Genomic DNA, 16,789 nt, shown 5'->3' with positions numbered 1-16,789 from the left:
AATGGTGAATATAACAAAAATGGCCTACACTGCACAGTCTATTATAACACATTGAGAATCTTCTCAATAAGATATGGGGTGAAATTACATTGTCATTTAGCAGACGCTCTTATCCAGAGCGACTTACAGTAAGTACAGGGACATTCCACCGGGGCAAGTAGGGTGAAGTGCATTGCCCAAGGACACAACGTCATTTGGCACATCCGGAACCGAACCAGCAACCTTCTGATTACTAGCCCGATTCCCTAACCGCTCAGCCACCTGACTCCCAGACAAATTATTATATGTACTGGATGGCTAAAACATAGTTACCTTAAACAATAGCTTATATATCCAGAATACAATGTCCTTTGTCTTGGTATGCAATTATGAAAATATAATGAACAAAATACTGTATAGCCTACTGTTAAATATTTCTAATGGGTTTCAAATTGGCATCAGTTTAGATTATTAGTTGACTATTGTGAGAGGATGAGCATAAGTATGAACCCATTTGTTTATGGTTACTATTCTGCTCTTCGGTAACAGCTCTACTTTAGGGGTGCAGAACTAACTTGTGGGATTGACTGAGGGAAGGATCCCAGCTGACAGTGAGATGTCTCAGGAAACACAGGCCCATTAAAAAGTACTACTACAAGAGAGGAATGGGACATTTTTATAATAAAGTTCAACAAAATTTTGACGAGAAAAATAGTTCCTTTAATAAAAACTTTCACATGAGCCAGACAAAACAAAACCTGAGTTTCATTCAAGTAGAGTTAACATCAGGAGGAACTACAATGCAGTTCAAATAAAAAAAGAATAGATTAGATCTAAGGTCCTGCTAGAAAACCATGAATGGATTCACCAACCCAGGTGTATATCATGGATTCTGTTTGTGTAAATTAAGAGGTTCCATTCTACTGAGGTAGAGGTCATGTTCCAATGTCTCACAGGTTTAATCAAACCATATTTGCTCTCATCTCTGATACATCAGCTCGGCATATAGGACAGGTGGTGCTTTCCTGAAAATAAAAGACAATTATATAATAATTATTATTTTGATAATTATAATGATTTAGGCATTTTAAATCACTATTACCAGTACATATTCAAAAGTTTGTCCCACGTAAACAATATAAAATTAATTTCAACTTTTAAAAAACACTTGATTGAACTGCATTAGAACACTGCATCTATGGAAGCTTTTTGTAATAGCTCGATCAACTATGTTTATACTTCAAAAAGCCTATATCAAATATCAAATCACAATAACTCTTGCACCATCATCCGTTCAAAGAACTGATCAGAACTACCTTTAACCAGCGGTCTATGCACTGCACATGGTAGTCATGAAGACAGGGCAGCATCCTTAGCTCCTCCCCTTCTGTGTAGTCTGAGAAACAGATTTGACACCTGCAACAAAAGAGGAACTTCACTGACTGCTGGGGGTAAGGGCTGTAGAAGCAGGCCTCTAAACGCCTCTAGTTCTATGCAATGGAATGCCTGTTAGTATACAGCCAGACCCTGAAATGGAGCATGACACAGTTTTGCTAAACTTTAACCTGCTAAGGGAAATACACCCTGTTTGGGGGAATACTGCAGAGACAAAGGAGGAGGAAGCTAGACGAAATGCAGTGCGCTGAACATATCAACATGTGACTGCTGCTCTGAGACTCACTGGGTCTTTCCGGCACTGTGTGCTGGGTTGTAGGTCTTGGTTGGCAGACTCTCCAGTTCTCTCCTACTCAGGGAGCTCTTGCCCACCACTGCACCCTGATGTTCCTCAAAGGCCAGGAGAGCCTGAAGAATAAGATGAACACACTATTATTAACACATCCACATCCAAAACACCATTCAACTTCTTGTAACTCACAAATAGGCTGACACAAAAGCTCATTTGTACCTCATAGTCGTCTCCGATATTATTTAAGGGTTCAAACACGGCGAGATGAGGACGTTCATTTCTGGGACGCGAGCGACCACGGGAGCGACCTCTTCCTGTGCGGCGGCCCACTCCGTCTTAGAACCAAACACATCATTAGAGACACAGTCTCCTTCAGAGACGCCGAGAACCAGACAGACACCCGCACGACTCATTCCTAAACATTGTGCTAAACAGTCATGTGTGTATTGCGGTGTTAATGTTCACCCACCGAATCCGGCTAAAAAGGGAGAAAAAGCAGCCTGGTTCGCTGCGGTGGCCCACGGAGACATCCAGCCCAATGCAAAGTGAGGATCATACTAAGGGAGAGGCAGAAAAGCTTGAGAACCAGATTCCTCACATACTGACGCTGTACATACAAAGTAAACATTTGGCTCCCAAATTGACAGCAGGCACATCATGGTTATTGCCATTTTACATTCCCTTTGATATTTCTGAATGCGTATGGCTTGATCACGACTTTACTAGCTGAGATGGAGTGCGTTGTGAAGGGTCCAACCTGTCACAAGTAGACCAAGCAGTGGCAGAATTCTCCACTCTACCCTTTAATGAGAATCCTATGAACTCCTGGAATCTAATTAAGTTTGTCTAATTAAACCTGGGACCTGCTCAACCCTTGAGCTATGCCCATCTTAATGTATTGTCTTGAATGCATACAAATGCAATAGTAGCCTTGTGTTGTTTAAAATAAAATGCACAAGGTGGTGTTTTTTGAAGGTGGGAGACAGGCGTCAGGCTGTCAGATAGTCAAGCAACGGTACACTGCTGAACTCTTATTAGACCTACCGAATAGTTGTGATGGTGAAGTTGGGGTCTTAGGGAGTTGACAGCCTCCTGTCTGCTTTGCTGTTGCTGCTCCTCTCGGTCAAACTGCTCCTTTAGAAAGTGAGAAAAACCAACGTCTAGAGTTAATGAAATTTGCTTGGATATGCTTCGTAACGAATGATTGGTTAAGTGATGAGTGAGAGAAGTGATGGCACCTACTAACAATAAGGCGTTTCCCTACCTGGAGACTTCGGGCAAAAGCCTCATCTTCCTTCAGCTGCACAGACTGCACCATAGCCTGGATGATGACATCATTGTTGTCATCATCGCTGATGACTATCTCCTCATGCTTGGCCAGCTGCTCCTGAGCTGGTGGGGCGATACAAAGTGATGGTGAAGGGACATCAGCGAGATCACTCACGCTCTAGCTTACTAATTCACGATGAATTATGCATTTCGACAATCACACCCACGAAGGTTCACTTGCAAGCTGCTTCTACAGGTTCTGGTTCACTCTTTGCCTCCACTAGGTATAGTTTCAATTGAATCACTGAGTATTTCATAAATATAAATTTCATATATAATCTGCTTTATACTATATATAAGTGTTTTTTTTTGCTGTGTACATCATGAAATAAAGATTTCTGATGGTGGCATATGTTAATTGTGGTATCAATAAAATGTATGATTGTTGACACAAAGTGATTGTGTTAGGTTACCCTGGATTTGAACCATCCTCCTAAAATGTAACTCTTAACATGGCCTGCAGTTAACTAAAAACAGCTTCAAATAAAACTCAACATCAACCAAGACCAGGAATCAATGCTATCACCAGGTTATTGTCCTAACAGCCACTTACTTGTGGGAAACGCAAGTTTCTTGGGATTCCTGAGTCTGTTCTTCCCTGTGGATAGGGCTGATGTGGAGTGAGTGTTGTCTTCAGTGGATGAACGTGCCTGGGAGCTGGATTCAGTCGAGTTAGCAGAGCTGGAGTTAGCTTGCTTCGAGGTCCGTTTCCTCCCTCGACAGTGCCTTGGTTCCACTGTAGGACCCACCATGGGCTCTTGAGTGTTACAGTAAAACCCTTCCCCTGCCATCACCCCCTCCGAGGCTGCGACCGAGCCAAGAGAGGACGGGAACGACATGAATGAGGAGGGTAGTGGACGAGGTGGCTCCAGCCAAGTTGCCTGTGAAAAGTCTGTTTCCAATAGAGATGACGCAGGTATAAATCCATTGGTTCTCCAAGAAGTAGGATTGGTCTCACCTCTCAAGCTAGTGGCTGGTACTGAAAGTTTCCTGCGTTTGGAAAAATGAGTGCTAGGGGTAACATGCGTGTTCCCAAAAGACGGAGGGCTCAGGAGAGAAACCTGGCAAGTAGAGAGAAAACCAACAGTTATGCTATGCTTTAACATAGTTATGATTAGATATGCGGGTATCCCTAATGTACTTTACACAATGTAAGGACTTTACAGTGGCAGTGTTTTCAGCTCCGTTGTAAAGGTGTCTCCTGCGATAGCACTGAGGGCTGCAAGAGACAGCAGAAAATAATTAGGAATCTATGACAGAACATTAAGCAGACTACTGAAATCTACAGTACACAACAACAAAAGAGTTAACATGGCTATACTGTACCTCGGTGTCTCATAGATTATGAAAGAGGAGTTGTTGGGGTTGCGACCAGGACTGACCATGTCGCCATACAGCAACTCGTTTTCTCCCAGGACAACCGCTGTGTTGAGGGGTCCAGGGGTGTCTGGTTCCGCCATGTCCCAGGGTGGGCTGCTGGGCTCAGAGTTCTCCAGTTTACGATCCATTGCCACCAACACCTGTACAACACCTGGCTGCGCAATAAAAACGATCGCATTCATAAGAAAATCGCAATTTGAAAATAAATGTGCGATTTCCAAACCCCATAAAAAAATATTTTTTCCAAAAGAAACAACAATCTACAACACAATATTTGTATTTTTGATCAATTTTCCTGCAATGTCACAATTTTTGTCTGAAAGCAACAACAACAACAGGGGGTCTACCAAGATAGTAAAAACAGCAGTCGAATTTCTTCGAGTAGTTATCCGGTTTCCGGTCTTTCGAACATCTTTCCTTGACAGACTACAGATGAAAAATTGCCATTTGGCTAAGACGGTTTACCTCTTGGCATTTACAGCAATATCTTTTAATTGGCACTGTCCCTGTTAGCTCTAAATAAACCAATATAAATTATTAATTAAAACTGGTTGTTTTATATGGCATGCGAAGCATTGTTTGTATAGTAGATTAGCTTATATTGCTAATATGGCTTTCCACACTAGATAATACAAATTGGGTTATGCAATAAACCCTCATCAGATGTACTATTGTCTTAGCTAGCAGTTTATCCCCACAAACAGCTCACTAGCTAAGAGCTAACAATAATCAACTAGCTGCAGTACTGAATCACTAGCTAGCTATTTAACTGACTAGTAGCCAGCTAAAATACCACATGTGCTAAACAAGCCCCACAAGCATCAGAAAGAGTATAGTGCTAAATTAACTCGAACGTACCTAATGCTGAATACAGAACATTTTTATATTTGTAACGACTTTAAAATGTACGTAAAACTACTACCATGAAGCAAGAGCCAATAAGGGTTTTCTTCTTCCTTCTTCGAAATAGACGAATAATACACCGCCACCTATTGTGCCGGAGTGTCTGGGCCGTCACTGCCTACCTACATTATGCCCTACTCCACAACAACCTCTATCGGACCCCATCCCACCTCCCTGATCTTCTCAACAAACCTCTCCCAGTTTAAGTCATACAACTTACATAGCAACAAAACCCTGCACCTCCTCCATCCACCTCCACCCCACAATTATGGCCACCATCTCTGCGGTGTAAAGTGCCATGTCTTTACTCAGCCTTACTGGAATGCACATCCAAAGTTCCAGTATCCACACCCTTGCACCCACCCTTCCACCAATATACACACATACAACTGCACATATGAGTAAATCCTCCTCTCCACATACTCCTCCACCCCTCGTGTTACCCCATATTCACCTTCCCATCCCTTCCTCCTGTCAATCAGCCATATTTCCAAACGGCCGGTTTGGATTTCGTGTTTCAAGTTTTTTTTATTGTCAGGTGCACATTACAACACAAGGTCAGACTGGGCACTGAAATTCTTGGGACAAGACAACGCAAGCAACCTGGCATAACATAACATATAAGTACTAAGAACATAGATTACATCTATGATAAGCTAAAATAGATTTATGGCTGATGAAACAGCCATTGGGGCAGGTGACCTCTAGCCCTACCACCCTACTGCACACACTCCACCACCTTCTCCCCAGTAACCCATCTAAAAGCCTTCACCCCACTTTCTCTGTAGATAATACACTGTGCACCATCAACAAATCAAGCTGGTGTTATTGTAATTCACTTTATTATGTTCTTCTGAGGTAGATGTCGGAAGCTAAACTTAATGCAGCATCCCAAATAAACACACACAAACAATCCAATAAAAATGCACAAATCTGAGGATAATGGTCTTGGAGAAGTCTCTTTTCTCCCTGCGAAAGAAAACAATTCAAGTTAAATGTCCAATAGATTCAAAACTGTAAGGTTAGAGTTAGTTTTACCTACAAGCTGGTCCATTATCCACGTCCAGCCCCAGTCTGCAACACCTCTGTCCCCATGGAGGGCTGCCCCAGGCCTGGGGGGCTGGGAGGGGGGCTGGGGCACTCTACACGGGGATCCACTGCATCATCTAAAGACACAAACACCATGGCAGGATAAGATGGCTCTAACAACAGAGTTAGCAATAGAGCTCTCCTCTCAACTCCTCAGTAGAGAGGAGAGCAGTTAGGGGCCATTTGGAATGTGTCATCTCCACCCGGGGACGTAGCTAAGGAGACAAGACAGTGCTTTCTTTAGCATTAATGACATTAGGATCCCTGCTGGATTTGTGCTTATATTGGTATCGTTAAATAATGCTTTATGAATTGGATTGCTAGTAGTGTTAACCCCAACACAGCATTTATAGTCGATGCAGGTTTTGAGATAAACAGCCAGTCGGTATTTCAGTAAAGCTCATAGTTAAAAGTCCATAGCAGCGAGTACTAGTGATGGGCATTCCGGCTCTTTTTCGTGAGCCGGCTCGTATGGCTCAGCTCACCAAAAAGAGCCGTCTCTTTTGGCTCCCGAACGGCTCTTTAAAAAATACATGTTTTAACTATGAATTTGACTATGATGGGTGTGAAAACAATTTGAATTAAATTATTAAATGAAATCATACTCGACCGTAACCACATATCTTTAAAAATGCATTGATTTGTCATGGCTCTCCTCCGAGTTTTGACTGGCCCTCCCTCATGCAGGATTGACAGGAACAGAATGTGAGGATGATCGTGTGCGCCTTTAAGCCTACAAGTATTTTTTTGTTGTTCTTTGAATTAGTCAATTATTTTAAATACAATTAAAATTCATTATTTCATAATCATTTAGTTTTTATAGGCTGTATTAATCTATTAAAAATAGAGTCGGCTCTTCAGATATGCGAGCCAGCTCCCGACGTTCACCTTCAAGAGCCGGCTCTTAGATACGGATCGTTCGCGAACGACCCATCACTAGCGAGTACATGTGAGAGCCTGTTCACGATCAACTTGCCCATCTCTCTCATTTCCAATGAGAGTATCAATTAAGAGTGTATTGATATAACCGTGTTTGCTTTTCTCAGGGCTACCTACACTATCCAGCAGTAGCAGCAGTAGAACAGAAGAGAAAGAGCAGTGGTAGTAACCTGGCAGTAGAACCTAGTATGTCCAGCAGAGGGTGTTTAAATGACAGGACTGTGGTGGATATGTAGAGTTAATGCAGCCGCACTCACCTGAGTCTATCACCTGTCTTTCCATAAGCTGTCTGGTCTTTCTCAGTTTATACTCCAAGAACTGCTGCTCTGTAAACGCACACACGTACACATTTAGTACCCACACACATGAACGAAAACACACACACACACACAGATGGAAAGACACAAATGAAACAGACCTACTCTGTGCCGTCTCTCTCTCTCCTTGCCCAGCTCATCATTAAGGTTGTCCACCTCCCTTCTCTGCAGTTTAAGCTGGTTGAGTTCACAAACAAACACACACACACACACACACACAGGACACAGTCAACAGGTGATACCACTGAGGCAATTAGTGGGCCGCTTAGTCTTGATTAGATTAGAGTTGCTTAGAGTTAGTCCAGGGGTGAAAGTTGTATGTTGTGCCTGACCTGCTCCCTGAGGGTCTTGACTTCCCTGACCAGCCTGGCAACACACACAGCCTGCTGCTGGTAGGCTTCTAGAGCTGTGTTCTTCCTGACACACACACAGCAGACACAACACACACCACAGGGCAAACATGAGTCTCTGTGAACAGTGGGTGAACGGGTAGTCACTGGCGGAGATAGCGGAGGAACTATGCCCGGCAGCGTGTGGACATGAATGTGTCGCATTCTTGTATTGTTGGGGAGGGTGTTGTGCTGGTTCAGACTCACGCCTGCTCCACCTCTCTCTCCAGCTCTGGCAGGACCAGGGAGAATCCTGGGCTACGACTCTCAGACTCTGCATGGGGGGGGGCAGGGGGCAGGGGGAGGGGGGGGCAGGGGGGGACGATTTTTCCAAATTTTTAACACAATAAAACTGGCTTGTGAGGCAAAAGGACCCAGAATGATAACTCAATTACTAGAACCATATACCAAATTTGTAATATTACTAACAAACATGACCGTAAACACCCTAATTTGAACTGAAATGTGCTGTGTTCAAATGAGCGGTGTAGCTGGTCCTGAAGAGTGTATGTGTGTGTGTGTGTGTGTCTGTGTGTGTGTGTGTGAGAGCAGGTAGACCACCTGTGTAGTACGGCGGCAGGTAGCTCATCAGCGTGGTGTTGGTCCATTCATCCCTCACCTCCCTGAAGAACGGCAATGTTTGACACACTTGAAAAATGTCCTCCACACCGTTGTGCTCACGTCACACACGCGATGAGGTTGGTGCGTGTGTGATGTACTGTGGTGTAATGCGCAGGGTTAGGGCGGCGTGCGTGTGTGTGTGTATTACCTGAACTTGTCGTTAAGAAGGGCGTCGTCGGAGAGGCCGCAGCTGGCGAAGAATTCGACGGCGTCCGAGTCGGCGTGCGCCAGGAAGGCGTTGTGGGGAGGGCACACCATCTGGGTCTTCAGCAGCTGGGGACAAACAGAGAGAGGACACCACATGTCAACCTGTCCCCTCCTAACACAGGGGACGGAGAAGGAGGGGGCTGGTGGGAGGAGGACACCCTCACACCCAGCTCTGGGGATCGTCGGCTCTGCCAGCGTTTGGTCTGACCAGCAGGGGGCGCCAGGACGACAGCATCCAGGGCCGTGGCTCAGCCTCCAGTCAGACACACCCTAGCCGCTAATCACAGGCGCCGCGCAGCACACGGACCAGGCCTGTGGTCACATGCTCATTTCCATCAGGCAGGCCTAACCTCTAATATGCTGTCCTTCTGAAAGGTCCTCTAACTAGTGGATCGCTCAGTTGTTTTCTTTTTCATCTCAGTTATTTCCGACAAACCAGTAAAGATTGCTTTACTCTAAGCAAAGGATGGGAGGACACAGATAGGAGCCGGCTCGGAGGTACCTCAGGCCTGTGCGTGTGTGCATGCATGGGCTTGTGTGTATGGGCGTGTCTGCGTGTGTGTGTGTGTTTGCGAGTGTGTGTTGTGAGCACAGTTGCGTGTGAGCCGAGAGGTACCTCGATGATGTAACGTCCCACGCCGCAGTTCCTGTAGCGTTTTCTGGTCGCCATTAAGGACAGCTGCAGCACCTTGTCTCCTGAAGCCCTGGAAGACACGGCAGCATCTCTTCATCATCATCATCATCACCTTCATCATCACCTTCATCATCATCACCTTCATCACCTTCAACATCATCGACTTCATCATCATCACCTCGCAACCTTGCGTCAGCACTGTCATCTACCCTATCTGTGGTCACACACATCCAACACTGTATTTGTAATCCACTGATGGCTATTAATCGTGTATTTCAATCACTGAATGCCATACACTGTGACTTAGCCTTTGGGATCTGCTGACTGCGAATGTAGCTGAGTCACCCATGATTACTGCCAGTAATGCAGTACGTTCTACTGTAAGACTGTAGATCAACTTCAGCTGTTGGCAAAGGGGTGGTTGTAGAGAGGCAGAAGGAGGCATAACACTGTACCTTTCTGGATATCTAAACTAAGCTGACTGTGTTCCCCTGTATTTCCCCAGTGAGCCATGGTACCAGAATACACAAACAGAGAAGCAACAGCCATGGAGCCGGTCTGGAGGCTCCCGTAGTCAGCTGGAGCTGAGCTGGCAGAGAGGTGGTGGAGAGAAGAGAGAGAGAAGAGGCAGAGAAGGGGGAGAGAAGAGGGAGAGAAGAGGGAGAGAAGGGGGAGAGAGCTGAGGGAGAGCTGAGGGAGAGGCGGGGGGAGATGAGGGAGAGGGGGGGAGAGAAGAAGGAGAGGCGGGGGGGAGACGGGAGAGAGGTGGGGGAGCCTTGGGCGGGGCAGGGGTGAGGGAAGGGGTACTCCTGCTCTCTCATTAGGAAGCAATTACATTTCTCCCTCAGAATCCACCCTAGAGCAGCTCAATCCAGAGCACACACACACACACAGCCCAGTGCAGCCCAAGTTCTCGGAGTCCAGCCCTGTTCTAGGAATAGCCTTCCCACAACGACAGACAGGATAAAGGGTGTGGGACACCGGCCACCAAGGGCGGAGCCGCACCCCGTACAGAGACTCTTAATGACAAGGCTGCTCTCAGTTTGAAGATATAAATAAGACCTATGTGCTGAGGTTTGATGATGGGAAGAGAGAGTTAGTATTAGTGTTGGACACACTGCGAAGTCAGTTCACTGAGCTAAAGGACTCACTGTGCTTCTGTTTGTCCCCCATGGCCAAGAATTTAAACTGGGCATCGCGCAGTTGTGCCAGTCCAGAGTGGCAAAGATGTGGCATGTAGAAAACATGGCAGCTTGCTCTGGTGCTAGTGTAAAGTAAACACGTGCCTTTTTGTGGGGAAACAAACTTCCAGGTGTTTCCAACACCACTGTTGACACAGGAGTGCAAATATTTACTAACAGAAAATGGGGGTGGGGGTGGGGGGGTCACTTCAGGTCTGCTTTACCTGGAGTGACCTTCAAGGCAAAAACCTGCTGCCCCAGATGTGCCACCCAGGTCACCATGACACCATGTCACCATGACACCCCATGATCCCTGACCTCTGTTCCAAACTCCTGAGTTTCCCTGGAGATTTCCAAGCGGTTCAGTGCAGGGCCAGCCCACCCAGAGAGCAATGGTCTGGTATGAAAGACTTGTAGAAAAATAAGGTGGACCTACCTAGACTAAAATTATTAGCATTCATGCATTTAGCAGACATCCAAAGCGTCCGAAACAAATAGTGCTTTTAGTGAGTTCAGCAGACAATCAAGGGCTACAAAGAGGGCCGTTCTAGAAGGTCACCTCTCTTTAAGGTCTGGAGAAGAGCTGCTGAACTGATATATGGGAGGCTAAACTACTTGGTTCTGAGCGACATCGTACATGAGCCTAGGTAATATACGATACACATACAGTATTTTCATACTCACATTTGCATTCATACTCATACAGTTCTGACACTGAGGGGGAGAAGATGGGAAGTAATCTCAGGACTCTGTCTCCAGTGACTGAGGGTTTTTTTTTACATCATACTATGGGGACCTGCACATTCCAGTGCCTTTACTGACCAAAACAATATAGTAGTTCTGCTCACATAAAATCCAAACCTTGATATATTCCACCTGGACTAAGCCCCCCCCCCCCCCCCCCCCACCACAGCTGTCACTCACAGGGTCTTCAGTTCGAACGTGGCGGCTGCTACGATGAGAGACTCCACCCCCACAGCGGCGGGCGGTATCTGCCGGTTGTCCTCGGGGTTGTCGCGGAGTGCCCGGCGTTGCAGCGTCTCGGACAGGAAGTCCTCCAGGCCCAGGCAGAAGACCTCCCATGCAGACCTAGGCTCCCAACAGGAAGTGACGGGAGCAACAGGAAGTGAGAGCCACGAGAGATATAGGACAAAGGTTTACAGGACAGAGCACACCAGAAGACGTCCTGAGCTGGGACTGAGAGAGAGCTGCCCCACTGTGAGAACAGCAACCACCAGATGGAACAACTGATGTGGACAGAGGCAAGCTGGTGAGATATTTATCAGATATATCCTGTCTGCATATTTGACCTTTGTCCTCTTAAATGCATTTGTTTGCCCCGGGTTCCTGTGCTATGTTCTGCTACATAACTCCATTACTACATGATGATGATATAAGCTACCCTGCAGACAGGCTAGGGAGCAGGACTGGGCCTTTCTCCTTTCCAGGAAATCAAGTTTTCTGAGCATCCCTACAAGTGGGTGGGGGAGACAGAAGAAGGAGAACGTGTGTAAACACAGAAAGAGGGAATCTGTAGCATACACTGAAAACCCTGATAAAGGGTTTAACTTCAAACTTTTGTGAAAAACTGATTACATCAAACTATTTCATTAATGATCTAATCTCTTAAGTAACTAATATTACAAATCTATTCATTGAATCAATGACTAGATTGTATAAATTATTATTTACTTAAAGAAATTGCTTGGATTACTTAAATAGTTTTATGTAATCAGTTTCCACAAAAGTTATGAGTATTGAGAATGTATTGGGTTTCTAGTGTGAAGGCATTTGGCTGACAGTTCTGAAAGCACTTGGCTAGCAGTGGTGGAGGTACTTGGAAGTGGATTTCCTCAAAGCCCCATTAATCTCATTACCTATAATAGAGTAGCTGGTGTGAGCCCTGGTCTGGCCTCGGGTTCACTCTGTCTTGTCTAATACTGTCACATCAACATGCAGTGGCACAGCCTTCCAGCTCCAAACACACACCAACACACGCACCTTGGAGCTTGAGAGAAGAGCTTCTCTCTGGTAAACCCTCTGTAATGTTACACTGCCAATAAACTCCAGCATCCAATCCTCTCAGTTTCTACGAGCCCATTGGGGCTTCCCTTCAGCCCAGTTGGCTGGGAGACTGATGGCCTAACAGTGAGAGCCCTAACCCTAGCCTTCTAAATGGATTGCCCCACACTGCATTAGTAATTCATGGACTTGATGGTCAATCACTCAAATAAATCAATGACTTTTCACAGCAGTGAAAAAAAGTATTTTGAAATGACTCAAATTGATCATAAATGATTAAAAAGCTGTTGATAATTAGGAAGATTCCAGTAAAGCCATTGTGATACATGCAAAACAAGGCAGATGGATCACAGAGCATTTGCACCAATAAAAATGTGTGACAACATTAGCAAAAATAGTAATAACTAATACTAATACTAATGTACATTTAGTCATTTAGCAGACGCTCTTATCCAGAGCGACTTACAGTATGTACAGGGACATTCCCCCCAAAGCAAGTAGGGTGAAGTGCCTTGCCCAAGGACACAACGTCATTTGACGCGGCCAGGAATCGAACCAATAACCATCTGATTAATAGCCCTATTCCCTAACCGCTCAGCCATCTGACCCCCTGAGGCCCCTGATGTACTGAGGCTCCAGAGTAAGATAGAGGAAGCTCTATCTTGATGACAAGTTTGGCTGTTACAGCATGTATAAAACAAACACACCTGACATTTTACAAATGTCATGCTCCGTCAGGCGTGTTTGAGGAGGCTGAAGTATTGTAGGCACAGCAGGTTATAGGAGTGTGGGTGGAGTAAAGTTCTAAATGTGTCTTCTATACCTGGGTGGGGTGGTTGCCTCCCCTTCCTCTCGCTCCTCAGAGCTCTCCTCAGAACTGTCTTCTGATTCGCTGAAGACCTGGGAGAAACTTCCCTCTCTGTTGCGTTTGACCAATGAGGGAAGGAGGGGGATCCCCGTCTCCCGTCGAGGGCTGGGGGGCGTCCTGCTTCTATACTCTTCTAGAACATCTGAGGGGACAGAGACAGTTATGATTCTATACTCTTCTAGAACATCTGAGGGGACAGATACAGTTATGATTATATATCCTTATAGAACATCTGAGGGGACAGAGACAGTTATGATTCCATACTCTTCTAGAACATCTGAGGGGACAGAGAAAGTTGTGATTCTATACTCTTCTAGAACATCTGAGGGGACAGAGACAGTTATGATTCTATACTCTTCTAGAACATCTGAGGGGACAGAGACAGTTATGATTCTATACTCTTCTAGAACATCTGAGGGGACAGAGACAGTTATGATTCTAGACTCCTTAGTGGGGTCGGGGCAGAGACAGTGTAAAAAAATAAGGGGAATGGAGAAATCCATCCGGAGCTGAATCCAAACTAAGATAGCGTTATCTCAGAATAAAATGCAATACAGAAACTATTAGGGCTATCTAATTGGATCGACTGTTTTCCTACTAATATCCATGCAGCGTGCAAACTGTGTACTGTCTAGGGTTGGTTAGGGTGGGTCAAGGTTAGGGTTGGTTCGGGTTATGGCTGGCTAGTGTTACTCCATACCTGCTGGCTGCCTCAGCAGGATGATAGTGTGGGCCCCGTGGCTGTTCACAGTGTCATGGACGTCCTGGGGCCCAACGTCAGGAAGAGACACATCAAACAGGGCCACCACAGCACGCAGGACATCTAGGTTATTTACCTGGGAGGCACACACCCAGACACACATCCACACACACGCACCCAGCCCACCGAACACACACCCATGCACATGTACACAACTATATTAGATGTACCAACAATAGGTATGCCAGATGAGATGGGGCAAGGCTGAGTTCCGAAAAGGAAATGAGACGTTAATGAGAACTTAAAATGGAGAACTTAAAATGGAGAACTTAAAAGAATGTGTATGGTGTGTTTATTTGAATGCATGTGTGCGTGTGTCCGAGTGAGGATCGATCTGTGTTAGCGGATGTGTGGTTTTATGTGTGAATGTGAGCATGCATTATCATTGAGTAATATACAATGAGAGTGCGGTCCAGACCAGTCACATCCTGAGAGCATGTGGAAAGAGATATTAAGCCTTTGTAAAAGCCTACTTAGCTGTTCCTGGAAAATAAAAAGTGACCCGTTATCACACCAGGATGCAGCCACATGCTCATGTGTCAGTGTTAGGTGTGCACAGTTCTACTGGCAACAGTACACTTCCAGATAACCATACTGCATATACAGAGTTTCTTTACAGTGGTGCTTTTACAGTGAATGTCTACAGGATTCACTGTATTTATTTATAGGACGAGAGCTCAGCGCCAGCAGTCCTGCCCACACACACATAAACACAATGACCACACTCACAAGCGCAGACATGGACTAAGAAAACACAGCAGTTCACAGTGTGCCATCCATGCACACTCACACACTCACTTTGGTACAGTATATGGACTAGATGATGACTATGATGACTACATGATACAAGCATGGTACAAGCATGATGCCTGAGCTCATTTGGGTTATGTTTTAATGTATTTTCGGTATATGTGTGTGTATGTGCGTGTGTGTGTGTCTGTCTGTGTGTGTCTGTGGTACCTGAGTGACCAGTTCAGGTGCATCTATGCTTCCCAGAAGCTCGTGGAAGTTAACTCGGAGGGGCTGGGCAGTAAAGTCAGTCCGGCTGCCATCAACTTTGGGATTAAAATGTACTGTGTGTAGACGGACGACACAACCATCCATGTTAGCAGGCTGGTCATTAAGTCCTGAAAAACAGTCACATCAAAGTTAGCTAGACACGTCTACACAAAACAGCACTCGTTACACTAGAGGCTAGTTAACTACCGTTGGATATCTAGTTTTGGAATGTCAATGGTTGAACTCCTTTAAGTTGTAATACGTATTCTGCAGACAGAATTCATGCCCAAATGTACGCCCAGCCCGATTCTCAATGAGTCACCTAGGCTAGCCACTGTAGAAAAAGTTAGAGCTAGCTATCTCCTGTACAGTACAGTACGGTGTATTGATGGTTGAGAGCGTATAGGTAGAGCTAGCTACTAAGTCTATGGCCACTAACTGATATGTTAATAGCAACGTTGCATTCTCAAGCTACAGTACAATAAACCTTCAAAGGAACAAAAGCTGTTCCAAGTAAATATTTTGTGGGTCTGTCTTACGTGCCGGTCACAATATTGGTTTTCCCCAGCTAGCTTTAAAACGGTTCACTTTCTGCACTTTACGAGAAGTGTATATAGTAACTATGGTAACAGTATTATCCCCTACCACTGGCCTTATGGGAAATGAGGTCCTATAATGGTCATTGTCAAGAACACATTTCGGCAGAGTAGGTTAGTTGTCGTTTGTCTTGATGTTAGAGTGAGATTTTTTTTTTTTACATATACACAACCTAGAAAGCTAGTCAAAATACAAGCACTTGTTAAGCTACTTGTCTTGTTACTACCCAGGGCCGGATTAACCCCCCCCCCTGTGTTTGATGTGATGCTAGTTACGGATGTCCAAAACTTATGCGATCGCGCGAAGCGCGCGAGCGACATTTTTGGGCCTTTATTTGAGCGCAAAATAGTTTTTTGAGCTTTATGTAAAATAAACATTTTACAAGCCGTTTTTCAATTGGTAAAATCTTGGCAGACAGTAGGTAAGAAAGTAACAGCTAGCTGGCGCAGTTACTTGTAAAATGCATAGATAATGTTTAACAGTAAAATCTCAATCTTTGTTTTTTTTGGGGGGGGGGCACCATCGTAACTTTTTGTGAGCATTTAAATAGGCTACATCTCTTGTTCTGCCTGTTTTGTAATATACGTGTCTAATATTTCTATACTAAAATAATATCGGTATTATAAGTATTATAACTATGATGATTTTTCAGTTGGCTATTTTTTGGTGCCCCCTCAGGAGTTGGTGCCCTACGCACAGCGCGTAGTGAGCGTTATGGGAGCGGCGGCACTGGCTACTACTAGACTACACAAACACTGTTTTTGACGTGATTTTAACATAACATTTTGATCGAACGAGTTGTAATAAAGTACTCACATTAAGGAAAGTTGGGACTGCGTTCATAACGTGATGTAACATTTTAGTTGACATTGTCCAGGGTCCCTTAGA

The 16,789-nt window shown here is 45.0% G+C and overlaps 2 protein-coding genes across 5 annotated transcripts; both read right to left on the bottom strand.

Moving 5' to 3' along the window:
• Positions 1-640: 640 nt before the first annotated feature.
• On the bottom strand, positions 641-5,340 carry si:ch211-59o9.10 (uncharacterized protein LOC561841 homolog). 2 transcript variants are annotated; one of them, XM_062461257.1, is made up of 11 exons: positions 5,230-5,340; positions 4,322-4,530; positions 4,160-4,214; positions 3,549-4,056; positions 2,931-3,058; positions 2,711-2,800; positions 2,136-2,223; positions 1,886-2,001; positions 1,661-1,782; positions 1,296-1,395; positions 641-1,004 (listed from the first exon to the last, which is right to left on the bottom strand). In XM_062461257.1, exons 2-11 carry the CDS (start codon positions 4,501-4,503, stop codon positions 942-944), a joined length of 1,452 nt encoding a protein of 483 aa, XP_062317241.1. In that variant the 5' UTR covers positions 4,504-4,530; positions 5,230-5,340; the 3' UTR covers positions 641-941. The 2 variants fall into 2 exon arrangements, with proteins under 2 accessions (XP_062317241.1, XP_062317242.1); XM_062461258.1 differs by having other exon boundaries at positions 5,234-5,287.
• Positions 5,341-6,061: 721 nt separating this feature from the next.
• Positions 6,062-16,057, bottom strand: si:dkeyp-50b9.1 (uncharacterized). Of its 3 annotated transcripts, none has more exons than XM_062462861.1 (14): positions 15,950-16,057; positions 15,266-15,432; positions 14,246-14,381; positions 13,501-13,687; positions 11,580-11,744; positions 9,457-9,544; positions 8,782-8,906; positions 8,574-8,635; positions 8,220-8,286; positions 7,956-8,040; positions 7,725-7,800; positions 7,564-7,632; positions 6,321-6,444; positions 6,062-6,247 (listed from the first exon to the last, which is right to left on the bottom strand). In XM_062462861.1, the coding sequence occupies exons 2-13, from the start codon at positions 15,407-15,409 to the stop codon at positions 6,332-6,334; spliced, it is 1,317 nt and encodes a 438-aa protein (XP_062318845.1). In that variant the 5' UTR covers positions 15,410-15,432; positions 15,950-16,057; the 3' UTR covers positions 6,062-6,247; positions 6,321-6,331. The 3 variants fall into 3 exon arrangements, with proteins under 3 accessions (XP_062318845.1, XP_062318846.1, XP_062318847.1); XM_062462862.1 differs by lacking the exon at positions 15,950-16,057 and adding an exon at positions 15,844-15,913 and having other exon boundaries at positions 6,063-6,247; XM_062462863.1 differs by lacking the exon at positions 6,062-6,247 and having other exon boundaries at positions 7,729-7,800.
• Between the last annotated feature and the right edge of the window lie 732 nt (positions 16,058-16,789).

This window comes from Osmerus eperlanus, chromosome 5 (assembly GCF_963692335.1).
Source record: "Osmerus eperlanus chromosome 5, fOsmEpe2.1, whole genome shotgun sequence".
NCBI lineage: Eukaryota > Metazoa > Chordata > Actinopteri > Osmeriformes > Osmeridae > Osmerus > Osmerus eperlanus.
Note: the sequence above shows the minus strand (reverse complement) of the source record. Positions and strands in the feature narration are given on the sequence as shown.

What these genes read in the sequence shown, in the direction of transcription:
- si:ch211-59o9.10 (XM_062461257.1), bottom strand. Translation starts at nt 4,503, where the DNA reads ATGGATCGTAAACTGGAGAACTCTGAGCCCAGCAGCCCACCCTGGGAC. An exon ending in GAGCTGAAAACACTGCCACT is followed by an intron (nt 4,057 to 4,159) that starts GTAAAGTCCTTA and finishes TCTACTTGCCAG; the next exon opens with GTTTCTCTCCTGAGCCCTCC. An exon ending in TCCCTTTTTAGCCGGATTCG is followed by an intron (nt 2,002 to 2,135) that starts GTGGGTGAACAT and finishes TTTGGTTCTAAG; the next exon opens with ACGGAGTGGGCCGCCGCACA.
- si:dkeyp-50b9.1 (XM_062462861.1), bottom strand. Translation starts at nt 15,409, where the DNA reads ATGGATGGTTGTGTCGTCCGTCTACACACAGTACATTTTAATCCCAAA. An exon ending in CACCTGAACTGGTCACTCAG is followed by an intron (nt 14,382 to 15,265) that starts GTACCACAGACA and finishes TGTGCCTCCCAG; the next exon opens with GTAAATAACCTAGATGTCCT. An exon ending in AAGACAGGTGATAGACTCAG is followed by an intron (nt 6,445 to 7,563) that starts GTGAGTGCGGCT and finishes TTGTGTCTTTAG; the next exon opens with ATGATGCAGTGGATCCCCGT.